Source organism: Xenopus tropicalis, chromosome 4, assembly GCF_000004195.4.
Source record: "Xenopus tropicalis strain Nigerian chromosome 4, UCB_Xtro_10.0, whole genome shotgun sequence".
Classification (NCBI taxonomy): domain Eukaryota; kingdom Metazoa; phylum Chordata; class Amphibia; order Anura; family Pipidae; genus Xenopus; species Xenopus tropicalis.
In genome coordinates, this window is record NC_030680.2 from 76,938,119 (window position 1) to 76,956,672 (window position 18,554).

The 18,554-nt window shown below is 40.5% G+C and overlaps 1 protein-coding gene across 1 annotated transcript in view; it reads left to right on the forward strand.

Annotated features, from left to right (window-relative positions):
* The first annotated feature begins 4,252 nt into the window (after positions 1-4,252).
* Positions 4,253-18,554, forward strand: part of znhit6 (zinc finger, HIT-type containing 6) — a 28,940-nt gene continuing 14,638 nt past the window's right edge. The window contains exons 1-5 of the mRNA XM_031900843.1: positions 4,253-4,501; positions 5,169-5,234; positions 5,329-5,435; positions 7,280-7,365; positions 9,476-9,579. Coding sequence (XP_031756703.1) covers positions 4,419-4,501; positions 5,169-5,234; positions 5,329-5,435; positions 7,280-7,365; positions 9,476-9,579 — 446 coding nt within the window. The 5' untranslated portion in view covers positions 4,253-4,418. The remainder of the gene's footprint in view (positions 4,502-5,168; positions 5,235-5,328; positions 5,436-7,279; positions 7,366-9,475; positions 9,580-18,554) is intronic.

An 18,554-nucleotide genomic window follows, 5' to 3' on the forward strand; every position in this document is an offset into this window, starting at 1 on the left:
AATTGGGGGCACTGTGTATGGGGGGGACTGTCTCAATTGGGGGCACTGTGTATGGGGGGTACTGTGTATGGGGGCACTTTCTATGGAGGGTTACTGTCTATGGGGGTTACTGTCTATGGGGCACTGCGTATGGGGGAAATTGGGGGCACTGCGTATGGGGGCAATTGGCACTTTCTATGGGGGCATTGTGTATGTGGGCACTGTGTATGGGGGTACTGTCTTTTAGGCTATTGGGGGCACTGTGTATGGGGGAAAAACTGGTACATAGTTATAACTCACATAACTGCCTTCTCTCTATATTTGTATTTTATATGTAGGAGTTGCTATATTGTTTCAATTGGGTAGTACAGTATGAGGGTATAGCACATTTTGTGTCTGATCCCGCCATTTCAACTATATAAGAGGAGTATTTTTTGAAAAAAAAAATGGATGGGGTGTGGTAATTGGGGCGTGGCCACAAAAGTGGGCATGGTCAAAAAAATTTGCCACGCTGCGCGCACCAAATCTTTTTGTCCCTCTTTTCATTTTTCAAATGTTGGGAGGTATGCAGACAGCATAGGGCAGGCAGAATATGGCACACACAAGCAGCATAGGGCAGGGAGAGTATGTCTAAGGTGTGAACAGGTGAACATTGGGGGGTCTTATAGTCTGAGCCTAAGTTGTGAATAATACAAGGGTTTACAGCCTGAATCTAATGTAATCTTATACAAAGGTAAGTAGTCACAGCTGCCAGTTGGACAGCATTGATATAGAATGTCTACTGTGTGCTGATAATACATTATATATATACATGTGGCGCACTCGGTAAATAATCAGGGCAAAGTTGCTGGGGATGCGTGACCAATTACATCACAGAGAGTCTATCTGTGTCACAATATGTATTCCAACCCAGTCGAATTTCATATATAAAACGTAGCATTTATTGACGTGTCCATAAAAAAGCATACAGATGATGCAGAGTAATAACAAAGCAGATATTTATCAAGCCAATTTGCCACTTCCACGCAACGTTTCGGGAGTATCGCAGTCCCTTTTTCAAGCACATCACCGTGGCTCTCACATAGCATATGGCGTACTTTCGTTTGAAAACTCCATGTATAGTTTAAAACCGGAAGTGACCGTGGTTGAGACTTATATTCAGAAAGTGAGATCGGAAATTGAAACTGATATGTTACAATATGCTTTTAAGGGCTCGTACAATATGTCTAAGTCTGAAACTAATGCCTTGATGGAATTTAAATGTCCAATATAACTATCAAACCGTCCGATAAGGGGGGATCGATAGTTGTCTTGGACACGGATAAATATATAGCGGAGATTCAACACCAATTAAGTGATACTGATGTATATGTCCCATTGAAGGGTGATCCTACGGATCCCTTTAAACGTGAATTTTATTCATGTTATTGCTGCAGAATGCAGTTGAATCTGGGGTAATTACTCAATCTACCTTACAATATATACAGATAGATTTCCCTATAATTCCTGTGATATATGTCTTACCAAAGATACATAAAGACCCAGTCAACCCACCAGGTAGGCCCATAGTGGCGGGAGTGGGATCACTTACTAGTAAAGCAGCTGAAGTTCTGGATAAGGTTTTTAGTCCCTTGGTTCAGAAAACTAGATCATATATTCGATATACCAATGATTTTTTATGTAAATTATCTGAAGTGGGTGGGGTACAAGATGGAATGTGGCTGGTGACATTTGATGTTGCCAGTCTTTATACATCGATCCCCCATCTTGAGGGAATCCTAGCGGTGAAGAAACTCTTAATTGAAAGTGGACAGTATAACATGGCGGAAATTGCCTTCTTTGTGAAAGTCCTTAGCTTCATTCTTCATAAAAATTTCTTTACATTTCGGGACAGGTTTTTTCTGCAGATACGGGGTACGGCCATGGGCTCCAAGGTCGCCCCGGCCTATGCCAACTTTTTGAGGACGAGCATGTTTATTGTAATGTGCTTTTTGCCATGCACTGTTGTGCATGGTGGAGGTATATCGATGACGTGTTCCTCCTTTGGCGGGGTGACCTGGAGTCCCTGTCCGCCTTCCGTGATCAGATTAACAATGCCCATCAGGATATCAAGTTTACTATGACAGAGGACGCCCATAAGATAGTATTCCTAAATGTGGAAGTAGTTATAAACCAACAGGAATTTCTTACACGTATATATACAAAACCCACTGACCGCAATCAATTACTTAAATTTGATAGTTTCATCCAATGGTGGTTAAAAAATTGATTCCCATTAGTCAGTTTTCCACCACACAACCCTAACCCGCTGCTGCACCACCCACACCCAACCCTAACCCGCTGCTGCACCACCCACACCCAACCCTAACCCGCTGCTGCACCACCCAACCCTAACCCTAACCTGCTGCTGCACCACCCACACCCAACCCTAACCCGCTGCTGCACCACCCAACCCTAACCCGCTGCTGCACCACCCACACCCAACCCTAACCCACTGCTGCACCACCCACACCCAACCCTAACCCGCTGCTGCACCACCCAACCCTAACCCACTGCTGCACCACCCACACCCAACCCTAACCCGCTGCTGCACCACCCACACCCAACCCTAACCCGCTGCTGCACCACCCACACCCAACCCTAACCCGCTGCTGCACCACCCACACCCAACCCTAACCCGCTGCTGCACCACCCACACCCAACCCTAACCCGCTGCTGCACCACCCACACCCAACCCTAACCCATTGCTGCACCACCCACACCCAACCCTAACCCGCTGCTGCACCACCCACACCAACCCTAACCCATTGCTGCACCACCCACACCCAACCCTAAGCCGCTGCTGCACCACCCACAACCCAACCCTAACCCGCTGCTGCACCACCCACACCCAACCCTAACCCGCTGCTGCACCACCCACACCCAACCCTAACCCGCTGCTGCACCACCCACACCCAACCCTAACCCGCTGCTGCACCACCCACACCCAACCCTAACCCGCTGCTGCACCACCCACACCCAACCCTAAGCCGCTGCTGCACCACCCACACCCAACCCTAACCCGCTGCTGCACCACCCACACCCAACCCTAACCCGTTGCTGCACCACCCACACCCAACCCTAACCCGTTGCTGCACCACCCACACCCAACCCTAACCCGCTGCTGCACCACCCACACCCTAACCCGCTGCTGCACCACCCACACCCCAACCCTAACCCGCTGCTGCACCACCCACACCGAACCCTAACCCGCTGCTGCACCACCCACACCCAACCCTAACCCGCTGCTGCACCACCCACACCCAACCCTAACCCGCTGCTGCACCACCCACACCCTAACCCGCTGCTGCACCACCCACAACCCAACCCTAACCCGCTGCTGCACCACCCACACCCAACCCTAACCCGCTGCTGCACCACCCACACCCAACCCTAACCCGCTGCTGCACCACCCACACCCAACCCTAACCCGCTGCTGCACCACCCACACCCAACCCTAACCCGCTGCTGCACCACCCACACCCTAACCCGCTGCTGCACCACCCACAACCCAACCCTAACCCGCTGCTGCACCACCCACACCCACTGCTTAACCTGCAGTCCCGGATTCTTACAGAAAAGTCCCTCATTTCCCTATGATCTCCTGCACTGAAGGTAAAAAAGATACAAATTTAATTAAAAGTAGCTTTAGGCAGAGAGCCCAGAAATCTTAGCAAGCATCACCTGCACTTAGAAGCATTGTTTCTAACTTTTAATTAAATAAGTGGGCTTTTGGCAGAGAGGCCCAGCAGAAAGAAAGCCCCCCCAGCACTGAGATACAATTGTAACTAATAAGATAAACAGGTCACTTGTGGGAACTGAGACTTGCAGCTTAAAGGGCAATTTCAGCTTTTCAGCAAACTGTAATAACGCATAAAACAAGACCCCCAAACCCCCAGAAATGTGCTCAAACTATAAATAACCTGCCAAATTTAGTCAAATTTGTGAGAAGTGTATAATTACGATTTTTAGTAAATATGAGATGTGTTATCAGAATACACCTGGCGAATCAGGTAAACGTTTTTTTGTGCAGCGCAACATAACTGCTGTTAGTGTGAGCGGCGAAACAAAGGCAATACTCAACATAACGTTGCAAAGGATGTCTTGCGTCCAGGGTAATTAAAAAAAATATTGTTTTTTATTTTGCCCCGTTTGTAAGTTAAAATTCCTAGGTGCCTTTGTAGAGGGCAGCCAATTTACAGAAATACCTATCTCCGTAGGATACGTATTGAATACCTGTATTGGAAACCTGTTGCCAACCGTTGCCAACCACAATATGTCGTCGATGAATTTGCGCACAGCCAATCTTAGTGCGTGTTTTCCCCGCCCGCTACGGGAGCTGTAGCAGACCAAGCCGGAAATAATTCTCACGTGTGGGACAGGAGCTGTGCTGTTCTGTAATGGATTCTCCCATAGAAGTTAGTGTAACTGGTGGCAAAGAAGATGAGCCTGTCTCCCTTAAGAGAAAAATGTCTTTATTCAGGTAAGCAGTAAGTAAATGATCGGGTATGGGCTGCGAGAGCTTCTTGGAGTAAATGTAAACACCGTCACCGATTGGTTCAGTCTCTACAGAACATGTTGTACAGAGTAGGACGTGCTGGGACTAGAGTGGCCATTGTGGCGTATAATATATATAATTCCCTTTCCAGCACTTTATCGAGTATCCTCTTCCCTGTAATTCTCATTGATCTGAAATATTTGTATACTTTTCATTATTATTCTGACCATGGTGACTTGTTTTGCTTGACAAATGCTTGCAATAAGAACTAGTGCCTATTACTGACAATATTACTGACTTTAAGTGGATTATTGTATAGAAACAGTGTTTTTACACTTGAAAGAATATCTAAGCAACTTTCCAATATATGCAATTAAAAGCAGTGTTTGTTTCCTCTCTGGTCTAAAATTTTGACTCTTGAAATGATGTAGCAAAAGCCAGTTCTCCACTAAACATTTATTCAGCTGGATTCTGCTACATTGTTTTAAGGTGGCCATACATGTAACAATTAGGATCTTTCCCACGACCAGTGGTCGCATGAAAGATCGTTCGTACACTCCACTCATGTTCAGGGCTGAATCGTCAGATATGGCGGTAGAAACAATAAGAATTGTAATTGTAACTCTTTTTTTTGTTTTTTTTGTTTGTGTAGTTGTGAGATTTGTGGTGGTGAAGAAGCCAAATATAAATGTCCCCGGTGCATGAAATATTCCTGCAGGTAACATGTAGCTTTTTTTTTTTTTAATCAAGGATGTTCAATTTTAAAGGACTTGCTTAAGGTTATTATACTTTTCTTTCTTTCCCTTCCAAAGTCTGCCATGTGTAAAGAAGCACAAAACTGAGGTCAACTGCAGTGGCTTGCGAGACAAGGCAGCTTTTGTGCCAATGAGCAAATTTAATGAGATAAATCTTTTGAGTGGTAAGTACATTATTATTACTTGGTCACACCTACAAATAATGAAACAAAGCACAGACAACATGTATACTTTCAAAATGTTCTTGGTAAGCACCTGCTGCGTACCACACTTAGGGCGAAGACACATGAGGCAATTATTAGCCACGACTAATTGCACTGCGTTTTGCACAGCTGGGACCAACTCTTTTTAAAAAGTTGCGGCAATCGTCCCATGTGTCTTTGCCCTTAGGTGCTAATTTCTTACTTTTTGTCCTTCACCATTGGAGTTAAAAAAGGCTGAATTGATGAAATGCTTAAGATCACTCCATGTGCCATTGTCCTATGGAATAAAATCATTTCATAATTTTCCTTTTTAAATGAAAAAAAATTAAAGGCATACTGTCACAGGAAAACATGTTTTTTTCCAAAACGCATAAGTTAATAGAGCTTCTTCAGCAGAAATCTCTCTTTCAGAAATGCAAACAGATGTTTTATATTTAATTTAATAATTTTGCATGGGGCTAGCCATATTCTTCATTTCCCAGTGTGCCACAGCCCTGTGTTCTGATAAACTTCAGGCACACTTTACTGCTGAGCTGCAAGATGGAGTGATATTACCCCCCTCCCAGCATCCTATCAGCAGAACAATGGGACGGTAGCAAGATAGCAGCTCCCAGTAGAAATCCAAGTCTGGCTTGGGACTCCTGCAGTTACATGGGATAGGAGAAACAATATGTTACCTGAAAGCAGTTGTAATGTGTAGTGCTGGCTCTTTCTGAAAGCTCAGGAAAAGCATCAAAAGGCACATTTCCCCCTCTTAATTTGCAGGCTAATACAATACTACCTTCTGCACAAAATGCTTGTAGTGAGTGCAATTAAAGTTTGGGTTGTTTCTTATGAAAGAGCACACCTGGAGACCCTTGTAATGCTCACTTAGAAAATCAAGTATATATAGCAAATATATCAGTGCACCAAACGTAGAATAGCAATATAGCATTTAGTAGCGTTGCGCAAAATTGTCTGACCTACACCCTATTGCTTGAATTTTTATACCCCTGCACAAACAACATTAGCATGTTATCACATACAATTAATTTCATTGTTTAATTGGTCAGTGCATCATATTAGATAACAAAAACGTTAGTCTGTTGGATTAAACTATAAAGTGTCAATTGAATAGTGAAATGTTTAAGACAAAGGACTTCAACTGCTCTCCTGTTTATAAGGAGTTTTAGGATGTTTCCAGCTTGCTTATGCTAATATGTGTGACATCACGTACATGCGCATAATAAGCAAGCTAGGACAGGAAGCCTTATTTGTATACTTGTGTACCTGCATGACTGCAGAAAAGAGTGTGTTTTTTTCCCACAACTGGAGTGAGGGTTCTTATACATTTTCTCCAAATAGGTGCCCTTTAATACTATTAAGCAATTAATATTGTGCAGTGATTTAAACTGTGTTTTTAGAATAGGATCTCTGACACCACTGAGATGAAAAAGATATCTGGAATCTCAGCCATAAATCAAATAATATTTGTGTTTTTGTGAAGGAGAGGGTAATATGCATATTCTACAGTGACGTGGCTCAGAGCTGCCAGATAACCAAATGGGCCAAAACACATTGTAAAACATATTTGGGGAACTACCTATTGCTAATTAAAGCATATGCCTGTTCCCCTGTCCCATTATTGCTTTTTTTAATATACATCTCTTTTATTATGCTTAGATTAAATGTTGTTGAAATGCTTGCCATACACCAACTATTCACTCTCTCTCTCTCTCTCTCTCTCTCTCTCTCTCTCTCTCTCTCTCTCTCTCTCTCTCTCTCTCTCTCTCTCTCTCTCTCTCTCTCTCTCGTTTAATTCTCAGATTATCGTTTTTTGGAGGATACTTCAAGATTGGTAGACTGTGGAGCTAGAGATCGTTTGTTCCCCCGACACACAAGTAATAAATATGTAAGTTTAACCCTGAGCCCGGGCTTTATCTACATACTGCAAATATCTTTTCTGGGAACCAAAAACAATAAATGTTTTTTATATGCAAACAGTTTCATTTACAAGAGACTGTTTGACCTGTTAAAGTAATGCCGCAGAATCCATTTCAAACTTTCAGCTCAAATGGCACCTCCCAGTTCAACCAGGTACCCACAAATGAAGGGACCTTTTATTTATGTGCATGATTTTGAAAAAGTTTGACCTAATCAAATCTATATATAGTAGTAAAAGGAGAAGGAAGGAAAGTCAAAAATCACTGGGAGGTGCCAAAAGTTAGGCACCCCACAGTTATTGAATTCACTTACCTAAAATCCCAGACTGGTGCTCCTATTAATAAATAAATTAAAATTAATAAAATCTGCACCAGCTCGGGGTACTTTCAGTGAGCACCACAGAGCGATGCTCTTGCACCTTCTTACTTCATGTGCATACGAAGTAGAGTGAAAAGCGAAACTTTAAAGTAGAAGGAAAGGTTTAATCACTGGGGAAAGGTATAATCACTTGGGGGGTGGTGCCAAAATGTTAGGCACTCCCCAGTGAAAAGCTGAACTTTAACAAAAAAAAAAAAAAAGTCAGAGAGCCCCAGGATCATGAAGAAAGAGGATCGCTCGCGTGCATGTACCCCCAGCCAGTACAGCTCTTTGCTGACAGGGGCACCGGCCCAGGGTATCAGGTAAGTGATTACAATTACTGGGGGTGCATAACATTTTGGCACCACCCCCCAAGTGATTATACCTTTCCTTCTCCTTTAACCAAAAAAACAGCTTTTTCACTCTACTGCACATGCGTTGGCCCCTGAGATTTTGAAGAAAGAAGAAGTGGAAAAATAGAATCCCTCCATGGTGCAAACTATATGATGAACCCCAGGCCAGGGCTGTTTTCGGCTAACTAGGAATGCAACAAAACCAGGATTCAGTCCAAGATTCTGCTTTTTTCAGCAGGATTCTTCTTCAATCCGAATCCATGTGTCTGGCCAATCAATATCCCAGTCCTTAATATCACGTGACTTTTAGTCATATAAACATGGAAGTTGAAAATGTTTCTCTTTAACCCTTCCACAACCTTATATGCATATGCAAATTAGAATTTGGATTTGGTTCGGTATTTGACTGAAGCTTTCAAAATCCCAAAATAGTGAATTTGGTGCATCCCTACTGCTATCCGGATCGCCCCGGGTATCAGATAAGTGACTACAATCACTTTGGGGTACCTAGCTTTTGGTACCCCAAGTAAATGTGTCTTTCCTACACCTTTAAAGATACATTGTGTTATCACGAGAGGGAAATGGCAGGCGATCCTCCCATTGTGATAAACACAAGTGTATGTAGTTGTAACATAATGGAATTAAAAATGCTATTAAAGAAGATATTTACACATGGACAAAGCTTCAGTGTATTGTCAACCTATTCTCCAAGGGTATAGTGACTGCAAGATGTACAGGTATGGGATCAGTTATTCGGAAAGCTCTGAATTATTGGAAGGCACCATTATAATCAAATAAATGTGATTATTTACTTTTTCTCAGTAATAATAAAACAGTACCTGGTACTTGATCCCAACTAATATATAATTAATCCTTTGGAGACAAAATGATCCTATCGGGTTTATATATACTTCAATTATTTTTTTTTAAGGCCTTTACAAATTACAGAAATAATATAGGTGAGTGTATCAGTAGGTCTGTAGAGGTATAGTGTGTGTATAATATATATGTACTGGGAGTATATATATTGGAAGGGTTAACTTGATGGACTTTTGTCTTTAATTCCAAACCAAATTAACTTTAATTAACTACATTTTTATTATTGTTTATATATTGGTAGAGACATACATTGATTCAACAATAAAGGAATTGAAATGAAAACATTGGCAGGCACTGTGATGGTGACAGTAGAAGCAAACATATCTAGGAAATCTCAAATTCTTATTAAATATTGATAGTTTGTTTTAAAAACAAATGAAAGGGGTACCCTTAATCCGTACCATATGGAAGTTGGCCACATAGTAGCTTCTATAAATAAGCCATTGACTGCACTTTAATGAATGAATTTTCTTGTTTTTCCTTACTAAGTTAAACCTTTTGAAAAACAGAGCTCGACGACACAATATTGACCTGAAAATCTTGCCAATTGGTTTCACAAAGAGAAGAGTAAATTCAACTTTCTTCCACAAAAAGTAAGTTTCATTGAGATACAGAGTGTTCTGGGAACTGCATTTTTCCAGTATTAGATTTATCCTGCTCCTGTGTAGAACTCTCTGCTGTCTCTGCAGAATTGTATTTCCATGTTTGCAGCCACTGAATTGCATTTAAACATATATGTACTTAATACTAGATCTGGCCCTGTTGCTGTAACTAGAAACATTGCTAATAAAATCCCAGTAGGCCCATTGTGATTGGTTACTCAGTTGTTAAAGAGTATCTAAACTCCAAAAAATAATTGATGTAAACCAAACTTACACAGAGCAGTTCACTCAGGCCTTTTCCAGTTTACATTTCTTTTTTATTAGTAGGTTCTGAGATATTAGCTAATACCAGACCCTCAACTCAGCCCTGAGTTTAAGGCGCAAACACAGAGGTGCCATCCTATTGCACTTCTTGGATCCTGCAGGCAACAAGGAAACTTGCTGCCAACAGTTTTCTCACAACATTTGTGCGACTAGCTACATTTGTGATTTTTAGTTGTAGTTCTGTGGTATTATAGCTTTTTTATTTCTAATGTTTTAGGTATGACAAAATCTCATAACCAGCAATATCATGAATTATTTTATCATATGCATTAAAAAAACTCTCCCTTCAACACAGCCTTACTTCTGGCTTACTTCTCCACCCAAAACCTGTTTTTACACAGTAAAAGGAAATGTAATTCTAAGGAACTTTCCGAAATACATTACTTTGATGGTATTTAAAGTTGTTAAGTTTTAAAGTTATTGGTTAATGTAATTGCTATTGAAATCAGTGTTCGTCTGTTTGTATTCTCTGCACTTCTGGTACCAAACCTTCAACAATGTAGGTTATGCCAGCTTGTTAAATGATTAGAAGAAATTACTTCTGGTACAAGGGATAAACAAACACTGCTTTCAACCACAATTTAATTTACAAATAACTTTAAAACCACTAAAAACTTGTAATGAATGTATACTTAGTTTAATGTATGCTTAGAATTATGGGAAAAAAAGTTTTTGGTTGGAGATCCATTTTATTAATAAGCAGAATCCCATTTTTTTTTTATAATGGGATTGTAAAGTACCTCAGACTTAATTTTAAGAAATATTAATGCTCAACAAAGGATTTCATTTATTCTGTCATAAAGTCATAATGCTGCTGTGTAGCTTCCCATGAACTATAGCTTTGTACAGCCTAAGCAAAATCCCCTACTCCTCACTTTGTGCCAGTACTTATAATCCAGTCCATGCCTCACTGATGTTCATACCTTACTGCTACATAGGATCTTAAGTCCCATTGGCATATGTCAATAGTGACTTGCTACTGACAAAGAAGTCAAAGTGCAAGGGATGGGCCTGTGTTATGCTTGGGGAGATTTACAGGATGTAACTGAAGCTGTCTAGGGCTACTTGTTTTGATAAGTAATACAAGTAAACGTTATTAATGGACATTTTCATGTTTCAGCTAGAAAACTAACCCAAATTCCTTAAATATATCATTGTGTGGAATTGTGGAATCTGCATTTGCCTTCATTGTACTAAATGGCTATAGCAAAGAAAGGTGATGCTCAGTGCGTGAGAATTTCACGTTAGATATATGCAGTGTCTGAGGTAAGCTATGAAGATATATCGGGTTACTTTAAAGTGCTCCTGGCGGCAACAGGTAGAACTGCTGATTTAACCTAGTCAGTCCTATAGAAAGGATGTAAGCCGTTGAAAAGTTTTTTATTGGAAGCTACCACTTGGTGTCTCCCTTGTCATTACAGATAAGAACCCTGCCCTGGTAAATTTGGAAATGTATTGAATTCTTGTTTTGTGTGAAAGATATCTTTGGAGGCACTAAAGGCAATCCAGCCATGTAGCCACTTTGAAGTTAGAATAAAATGAATTGTAGAGTACAAAAGTTGAAACAGATTGTACAACACAGTAGTATGAATCTTACAGTGGACTTTAAGGTTAAATCTCAGGACAAACAAAATGTCTGAATCTCCTTGCATATGGGTTTCATTTAATATTGATATAGCAACGTTTGGTATAGATCTTATTTGTGGCAACTTTTTATCTGATGCTCATGCATTTATGTGCAAAATGTGTTTAATTCATGTTTCTAATTTTGTTTTAATGTAAATTAATACATTTTGGAATTTCAGTGCATATTTAAGTCTTATGTCATCCTGACCAAGTGATTGTGAAGGGTTCACTTAAACAGGGTCTCTTTGGCATCCCAGTTGTCTAAGGTGTTACCCATAATTCATATAGACAAACTCTGGCCTAATATATGTGAGGATTAGAGTACATTACAATTCCCTTCATACACTATAAGTAGCATTCTGTATATCTAGAAATGGTTAGTAGTATGTAATATATTGCCAATAAGAGATCAACAGGGCTCGTGAAGTTAAAAAGAAATACGATTTTGCCAGAAATAAAAGCTGTTTATATTTTAGCTCTGTGTGTGTCGTAACTGGCTGATCCTGTGCCTGTCAGCACGCACACATTCAGGGAAAAGTTAGCTCAAAATTACACAGTAAACTCTCATCTGAGTTGGCATATCTTAAATTCCGTGTGGTTATGTGTGTGTTCACCAAGATTTATGGAGGGAAAAAGCACCAATTAGTTTTAGTCAGTTCAATGTATTATATGAAAAACTGTGCTTTCAGCTCTGGAGGTGGGATTTATTTACATCATTTCAAAGTGTGATATATGCCAGAATTTGGCCACACAAATCCTGTGGAACATCTGGATGGATCTAGTGCAATTTAGGCACACCTTGATGCCCAGATTGTACTGATCAAATGGAACAACACCAAGAAGAATTGGGGAATTATTGGGACTGTGGGCCAGTGCTGTGTCTAACATTAAGCCAACAATACATGGCCTGAAACAAATCGCCATTCTGCCCATTTTTCTGGGTTATTTTCTTTCTTTCTGTAAAAACGTCAGACTTTAGTTGTGGATTAAAACACTAGGATTGTTTATATGAGGGGTATTTAGAGAGGAGAAAATAAATCTTTTATTTCCCCAGTAACAAGTTTGTGTGTGCATCATTACATAAATTTAGGTAGCCCAACCACTAAAAATAAAGTAACAAACTTAAATTAGTTGTAGAATATATTCAGGTAGACATAGCTGTTTCTATCAACGCTCCCTTAGTGTGCAAAAAATACTTAAAGGGTGAGCTCACAAGGAGCGTAGATCTACTTCTACCCTGTGTTTTTCCGTCAGGCTGTGAGAAGTGGGTATGCTTTCCTACGCTGCCCGTGCCCCAGCCCACACGCGGCAGAGCGAAGCGTAGGTCCACCTGTGAAACATGAAAGCAGGCATTTTTGGGTGGAACTTCAGACTGCTTTTCCACATGTGGCTGCGCTCAAGTGTACTCTGTTTTCAATCCAGGAACAAAGGCTGAGAAAAGCGGATCCACTTTTCTACGCTGCCTGACGGAAAAACGCAGGGTTGAGAGAAGCGGATCTACTCTTCTTGTGACCTCACTCTAACAACTAAACTTTAGTGTGTGATCCGGGTAACATTTCCCAGATTGCATAATATGATAAAAGTGGCTATAAAGAAACTATTTTGTATCAGCAGCATATGTTTTGTCCATGACAATTCCTATTCTAGATATGCTAGGCTGAAACATTGGGGCCAGTTCTTCTGTTTGCTTAATACTGTAGGAGCACCACGCCTGGGTGAGTCTGGGGGCACAAGCTCAAAGAATCAAGAAACTTGTTTTTTTACTCTACTGCACATGTGCACCTGGCCTGGCAGCATCAAAAATCCAAAAAACAAAATAAAAAAAAGTAAGTTTGCTATGTGGTGCTTCTATAGTAGTGGGCTGTACCATTGCAGATTTGGCACTTCCCACTGACTATACCTCCTTTAAGTCCATGCGACTAGACAATTATCCATCCATGTGAATGGACAATTAGCTTTTTGGCCCATGTTGCTAATAGCACAAACAGGAAATCTGCTTTGCAGCGTGATGTAATGGCAGTCCTTCTGCTGTGCTGGCTGTGAAATGCAATGCTACCTGGCTTTGGTGGTATTGCTTCCTAAGGGGGGTGAAAAGTGGTTAAACTTATTATACAGTACCTGTATTATGGTCTGCCTATTATCAGTCTGGCACAGCTCAGTGGATTGCACCAGTAAGGGCTCAGACACTTTTATGTGGAGTTTTTAAATGAGCCCCCTCTATATAAATGTAACTTAAAGCAACCTAATGATTATCCCCCAGTTGTCGGTCTGCATAATGGCACAAAAAGCAGGATTTGGATTCAGTGATGGTACTGTAGGTAGGCTCTTGAAGGATACAACTATACATATGCAGGAGAACTAACCCTAAAAAATGAATTTCCCTAAAAATGCCATATTTTGTATACTGAAAGTACTGCACCTGCCTGAAGATTCAGCGTCTTATATAACAGTAATGATGGAAAGGCTCCAGATCTGTATTGGGAGCTCCCCATCTTAGATTCAGTGTCGGTGACACTCACATGCTTGGTGTGCTCTGGGCAGCTGTTAAGAAGCTAAACTTAGGGGTTGTAAAATATCAAGCAAAAACTGCGGTTTGCCTGTCATGTAAGCTGATAATACATGACATATTATTACATTCTGATGCTAATTGCGCTGGTTTTGTAAAAGCAATTTAATAAGAATCTAAATGAATTACTTATCGGCCTTAATTTTTTTAGATTTATATAAAATATATACAGTAAAATGTGCGTCGGTCTCTAAGCTCAGTAACTGACAGCAGCACAGAGCATGTGCAGGGAATCGGCAGAAAAGAAAATGGGGAGCTACTGGGGCATTTTGGGGGCACAGATCTGCACTGCTGAGGGGATGTGATTCCCTTTGTGCAGTGTGTCTTTTGCATTTTTGTCAGAGTCTTAAGAATCCCCCCTGCATTTATTTTCATAGTTAACATAACAAACTTCTCTTGTTGCAGTCAACTGCATGCAGTACCAAATGTTTAGGAACACAAACTACAAATGTAAGGCACCATAGCTTTTTGACTCCAGTGAATTCTCTTCTTTTTTTTAACACAGTCTACTACTGTGTACTAATGTGGTGAAGTTACTGTCTGCATTAAAATGTGCTGATGGAAACACATACATTTGGCAGAGTAGCCTCTCCATGACGAACTAAGAGGTAGACACTTTAGTTAAGTGCCAGTGAGTTTCTGGTTTGGTACTCAAGCTGTCATTTTTATTATGTACTTCAATAAAATATTAGCCTTTTCCCATGGAACCATAAACATGTTTTTCCTATTACACACAGTTTATTGAATAGGAAACTAATGTTTTAGGTAAGGTACTTGGCAAAGTCTGATTAAGCTTAACATTTCACAGAGTTATGTATTATATGAGCCTAATTAGGATGGAGGAAAATGCACAGAAGGGCTCCAGCCTCTATAAAAGTACTTTTGTAAGAATGTTTTGATTTAACTGAATGACCAAGAATGGATATAGTAATCACTACCTTGTGATAGGGTGTAAAAAAAAAAAAAAAAAAAAAAAAATAGCAAGGTTTCACTGACACGCATGTGCAAAACAATTTAAAGGAAAACTAAACCCACCCCACTTGCCCCTATCCCTGCTCCCTCCCAACAGTGTCTATTAGATGGAAAAGTGTCCCTACTTGGAAAGCTGACCTATAAATGCAGAGTAGTGCAGTGGAGTACATGGGCACCATGTTCTGAATCTTTGAACCTTATTTCACTTCATCGTAGGTGGAGCTTTCTGGCGCATGAACAGTTGGATCTTATTCCAGACTAGCTCCGACTGTGCATGCACCAGAAAGCTTAGAATCTGCAAACTTGCCGAACAAAATCTGAAGATCTAGAAAATGGTAGTATGGGATGTATGCTGTGCTACTCTGTATCTATAGGTCTGCTTTTCAGACAGGGACACTATATAAGGGCATCTATTAGACTGGGTGTTTAGTTCTCCTTTAAAGGTGGAAGGCATAGTTAAATATATGCATCTTAAATAATGCCAATATCCTGGTGAAAAAATGGTACCAATTTATTATCCGTACTATAGGTTTATTGTGTGTCTATATGGACTAGTGCTCTTGTACTGTGGGATTCTTTTGCAGACACTTAGGGGCACATTTACTAATCCACGAACGTCCGAAAGCATCCAAATGCATTTTTTTCGTAATGATCGGTATTTTTGCGATTTTTTTTCGTCGCCAGCGCGATTGTTTTGTATTTTGTGTGACTTTTTCGTCGACGTTACAACTTTATTGTACGTTTTCCGCGACTTTTTCGTCGCCGTCGCGAAAAATTCGGATTGGTTTTTCCGCCGTTTACTATAGCACAATACGAAAAAATTGCGAAGGCGACAAAATAATCGCCCAAAATACGATAAAGTCGCGACGGCGCTGAAAAAGTTGCGACAAATACGAAACAATCGCGACAGGAAAAAAAAAAATCGCAAAATTTTCGTTTCCAATCCGTTTTTTTCCCATTCAGGATTCGGAATCGAGGATTAGTAAATGTGCCCCTTAGTGAAGGATTTCTAACCAGGAATACCTAGGGGCTGATTTACTAATCCACGAATCCAAATCCGAATGGGAAAAATTCGGATTGGAAAACGAACATTTTGCGACTTTTTCATAGCCGTTACGACTTGCGCGAATTGTCGCGACTTTTTCATAGCCATTACAAATTTCGTGAATTGTCGCGACTTTTTCATAACCATTATCACTTTTGTGAATTGTCGCGACTTTTTCGTAGCCATTACAAATTTCGTGAATTGTCGCAACTTTTTCATAGGCATTATGACTTTCGTGAATTGTCGCTACTTTTTCATAGCCATTACGACTTTTGCGAATTGTCGTGACTTTTTCGTATTGAGCGCTCAAAAAAGTCACAAAATACCGATTATTACGAAAAAAACGCATTCGGATGCTTTTCGGACGTTCGTGGATTAGTAAATGTGCCCCCTAGAGTATTCTACTTCCTTACTAGGTTTTTGTTTTTTTACCTCATTAATGCTTATACTTACATATATTTAAGTGATACTGACATCAGGACACTTCAGTTAAAAGAGAACTAAAGCTTAACTAAAGAAGTAGGACAGAAATATTCAGACTTTCTGAATTGTACAGCAAGGTCTGCATTTATACACATGTAAATAATGGTACAGTGATTCCAAACACAATGTGTATTGACAGCCTGGATACATTAACTACAGTGAAAGGCAGTGGGAACTTGGTAGCCTCAAATACATTATATACTTTGAGAGGCAGTTGTTCCTGATAACCCAGGCCCCTTACCCTTTCAAAAAGCTGGTTTCCTTTAAGGCTAGTGTAGGTTTCCAACATTCTGTAGATTGTTTGCACTGCTGAAAATGTTGCTATGTGCCACTAAGTGGTAAGTATCATAATAGCAACCACCATAAGAAAGAATAGCTGTTTCATATACGGACTTAAGGGCTCTGGCACACGGGGGAGATTAGTCGCCCGCGATAAAACTCCCTGTTCGCGGGCGACTAATCTCCCCGAGTTGCCTACCCCTGCCATCCCACCGGCGAACATGTAAGTCGCCGGCGGGATGGCAGACGCGGCGGGGCAATTTCAGGGAATCGCCGAAAAAGACTCGTGAGTCTTTTTCGGCGATTAGTTGCCCGCGAACAGGGAGTTTTATCGCGGGCGACTAATCTCCCCCGTGTGCCAGAGCCCTAAAGAAGTGTTGAGGCTAGTTAATGACATCATGAATCAGAGTGTAAACAGTATCTGATGCAGAAATACAGCTGTTCTTTTTGTGGCTGCTTGTCAGGTTCCCTGTGGTTTGTGTTTCCTCATGCAACTGATCACAGGGTTATGAACAGATCAGCAGCATGCCTTTAGTAGCAAGGTCTTCCCTTCATCAGCATATGCCCATTGTACTAAAGGGGAAAACCTTTTGTATGCATTATTATGCACTATTACAATTTAAAAATGTGTACAGATTAGTCACCCTTTTTAATTTAAACTCATTTTAGGAGGGAGCATTGAGAAGAATATTTTTCTTTCAGTGCCATTGCTTTCTTTATGAGGGCCTGTGCAATGGTGATTGCATGGTGGTTTCTAAAGTTCGTTGTAAAGGCCATGGCTAGAGGATTCAGAAATAAAATCTCAAAGTAGTGCTAAAGAAGAGCATTCATATTAATGTCTGCAGTTTTTTTTAAATCATTATTGATATAATTAAAACTGGGAGATTGTTTTACTATAATACAATTTGATATACTAATGTGCATTTAACCTTTTTGGTAAAGCTGCAGTCTTATTCAATATTTACTGCTCACTGCTACCTTTTAGTATCTTACAGTCATTTTCTGTAATTAGCAGGGACCTCCTAAAGCACAATAACCAATACGTTTGCTCTTCTGCTTATTTTTGAACACATCTAAGTATGGCTGAGTCGGCAAGCATAGCATAGTATGGATGGCAGCTGACTTAATGGTTACATTTGACACCCAAATTGTTGAAAAAGATGAGGTTAAGAACAGTTTGTGTCGGAACACATTAAACACATTGAAACAGGCTCCTTTATAAAACACATCTCATGTATTCAGCTTGTTAATTCTTTCTTTGTACTTTTTACTACAAACAAATGCCCTTTTAGCTGATCTTCTTTGAAGAATCTGGTACCCAACGGTCATCTTGAACACTGGAATTCATTTTATGGAGAATCTCCCAAATGTGTGTATATATTTAGAAGTGCAAGAGACCAAGCTGACAGTTTCAAAAGAGCGTTGAGGGTTTAGATATGTTTGTACATTCCAAGAGGAGGAAACCAAATGCAAATCAGAGAGAGGTTTTCTGGTTTGGGAGGCTCCCAATTATTGCTTAAGAAACATTACAGATTTCAAAAGGAATCCAAGAATTGCTCTTATTCAGCCACATTTTTCACTTGTATCGTGTCCAGCAGCTTGCTAAATTGAACCTGGAGAAAGCTCATACAAGTGAATCCAGTGTGCGCTCCCAACAGTAAATGTTTGTTC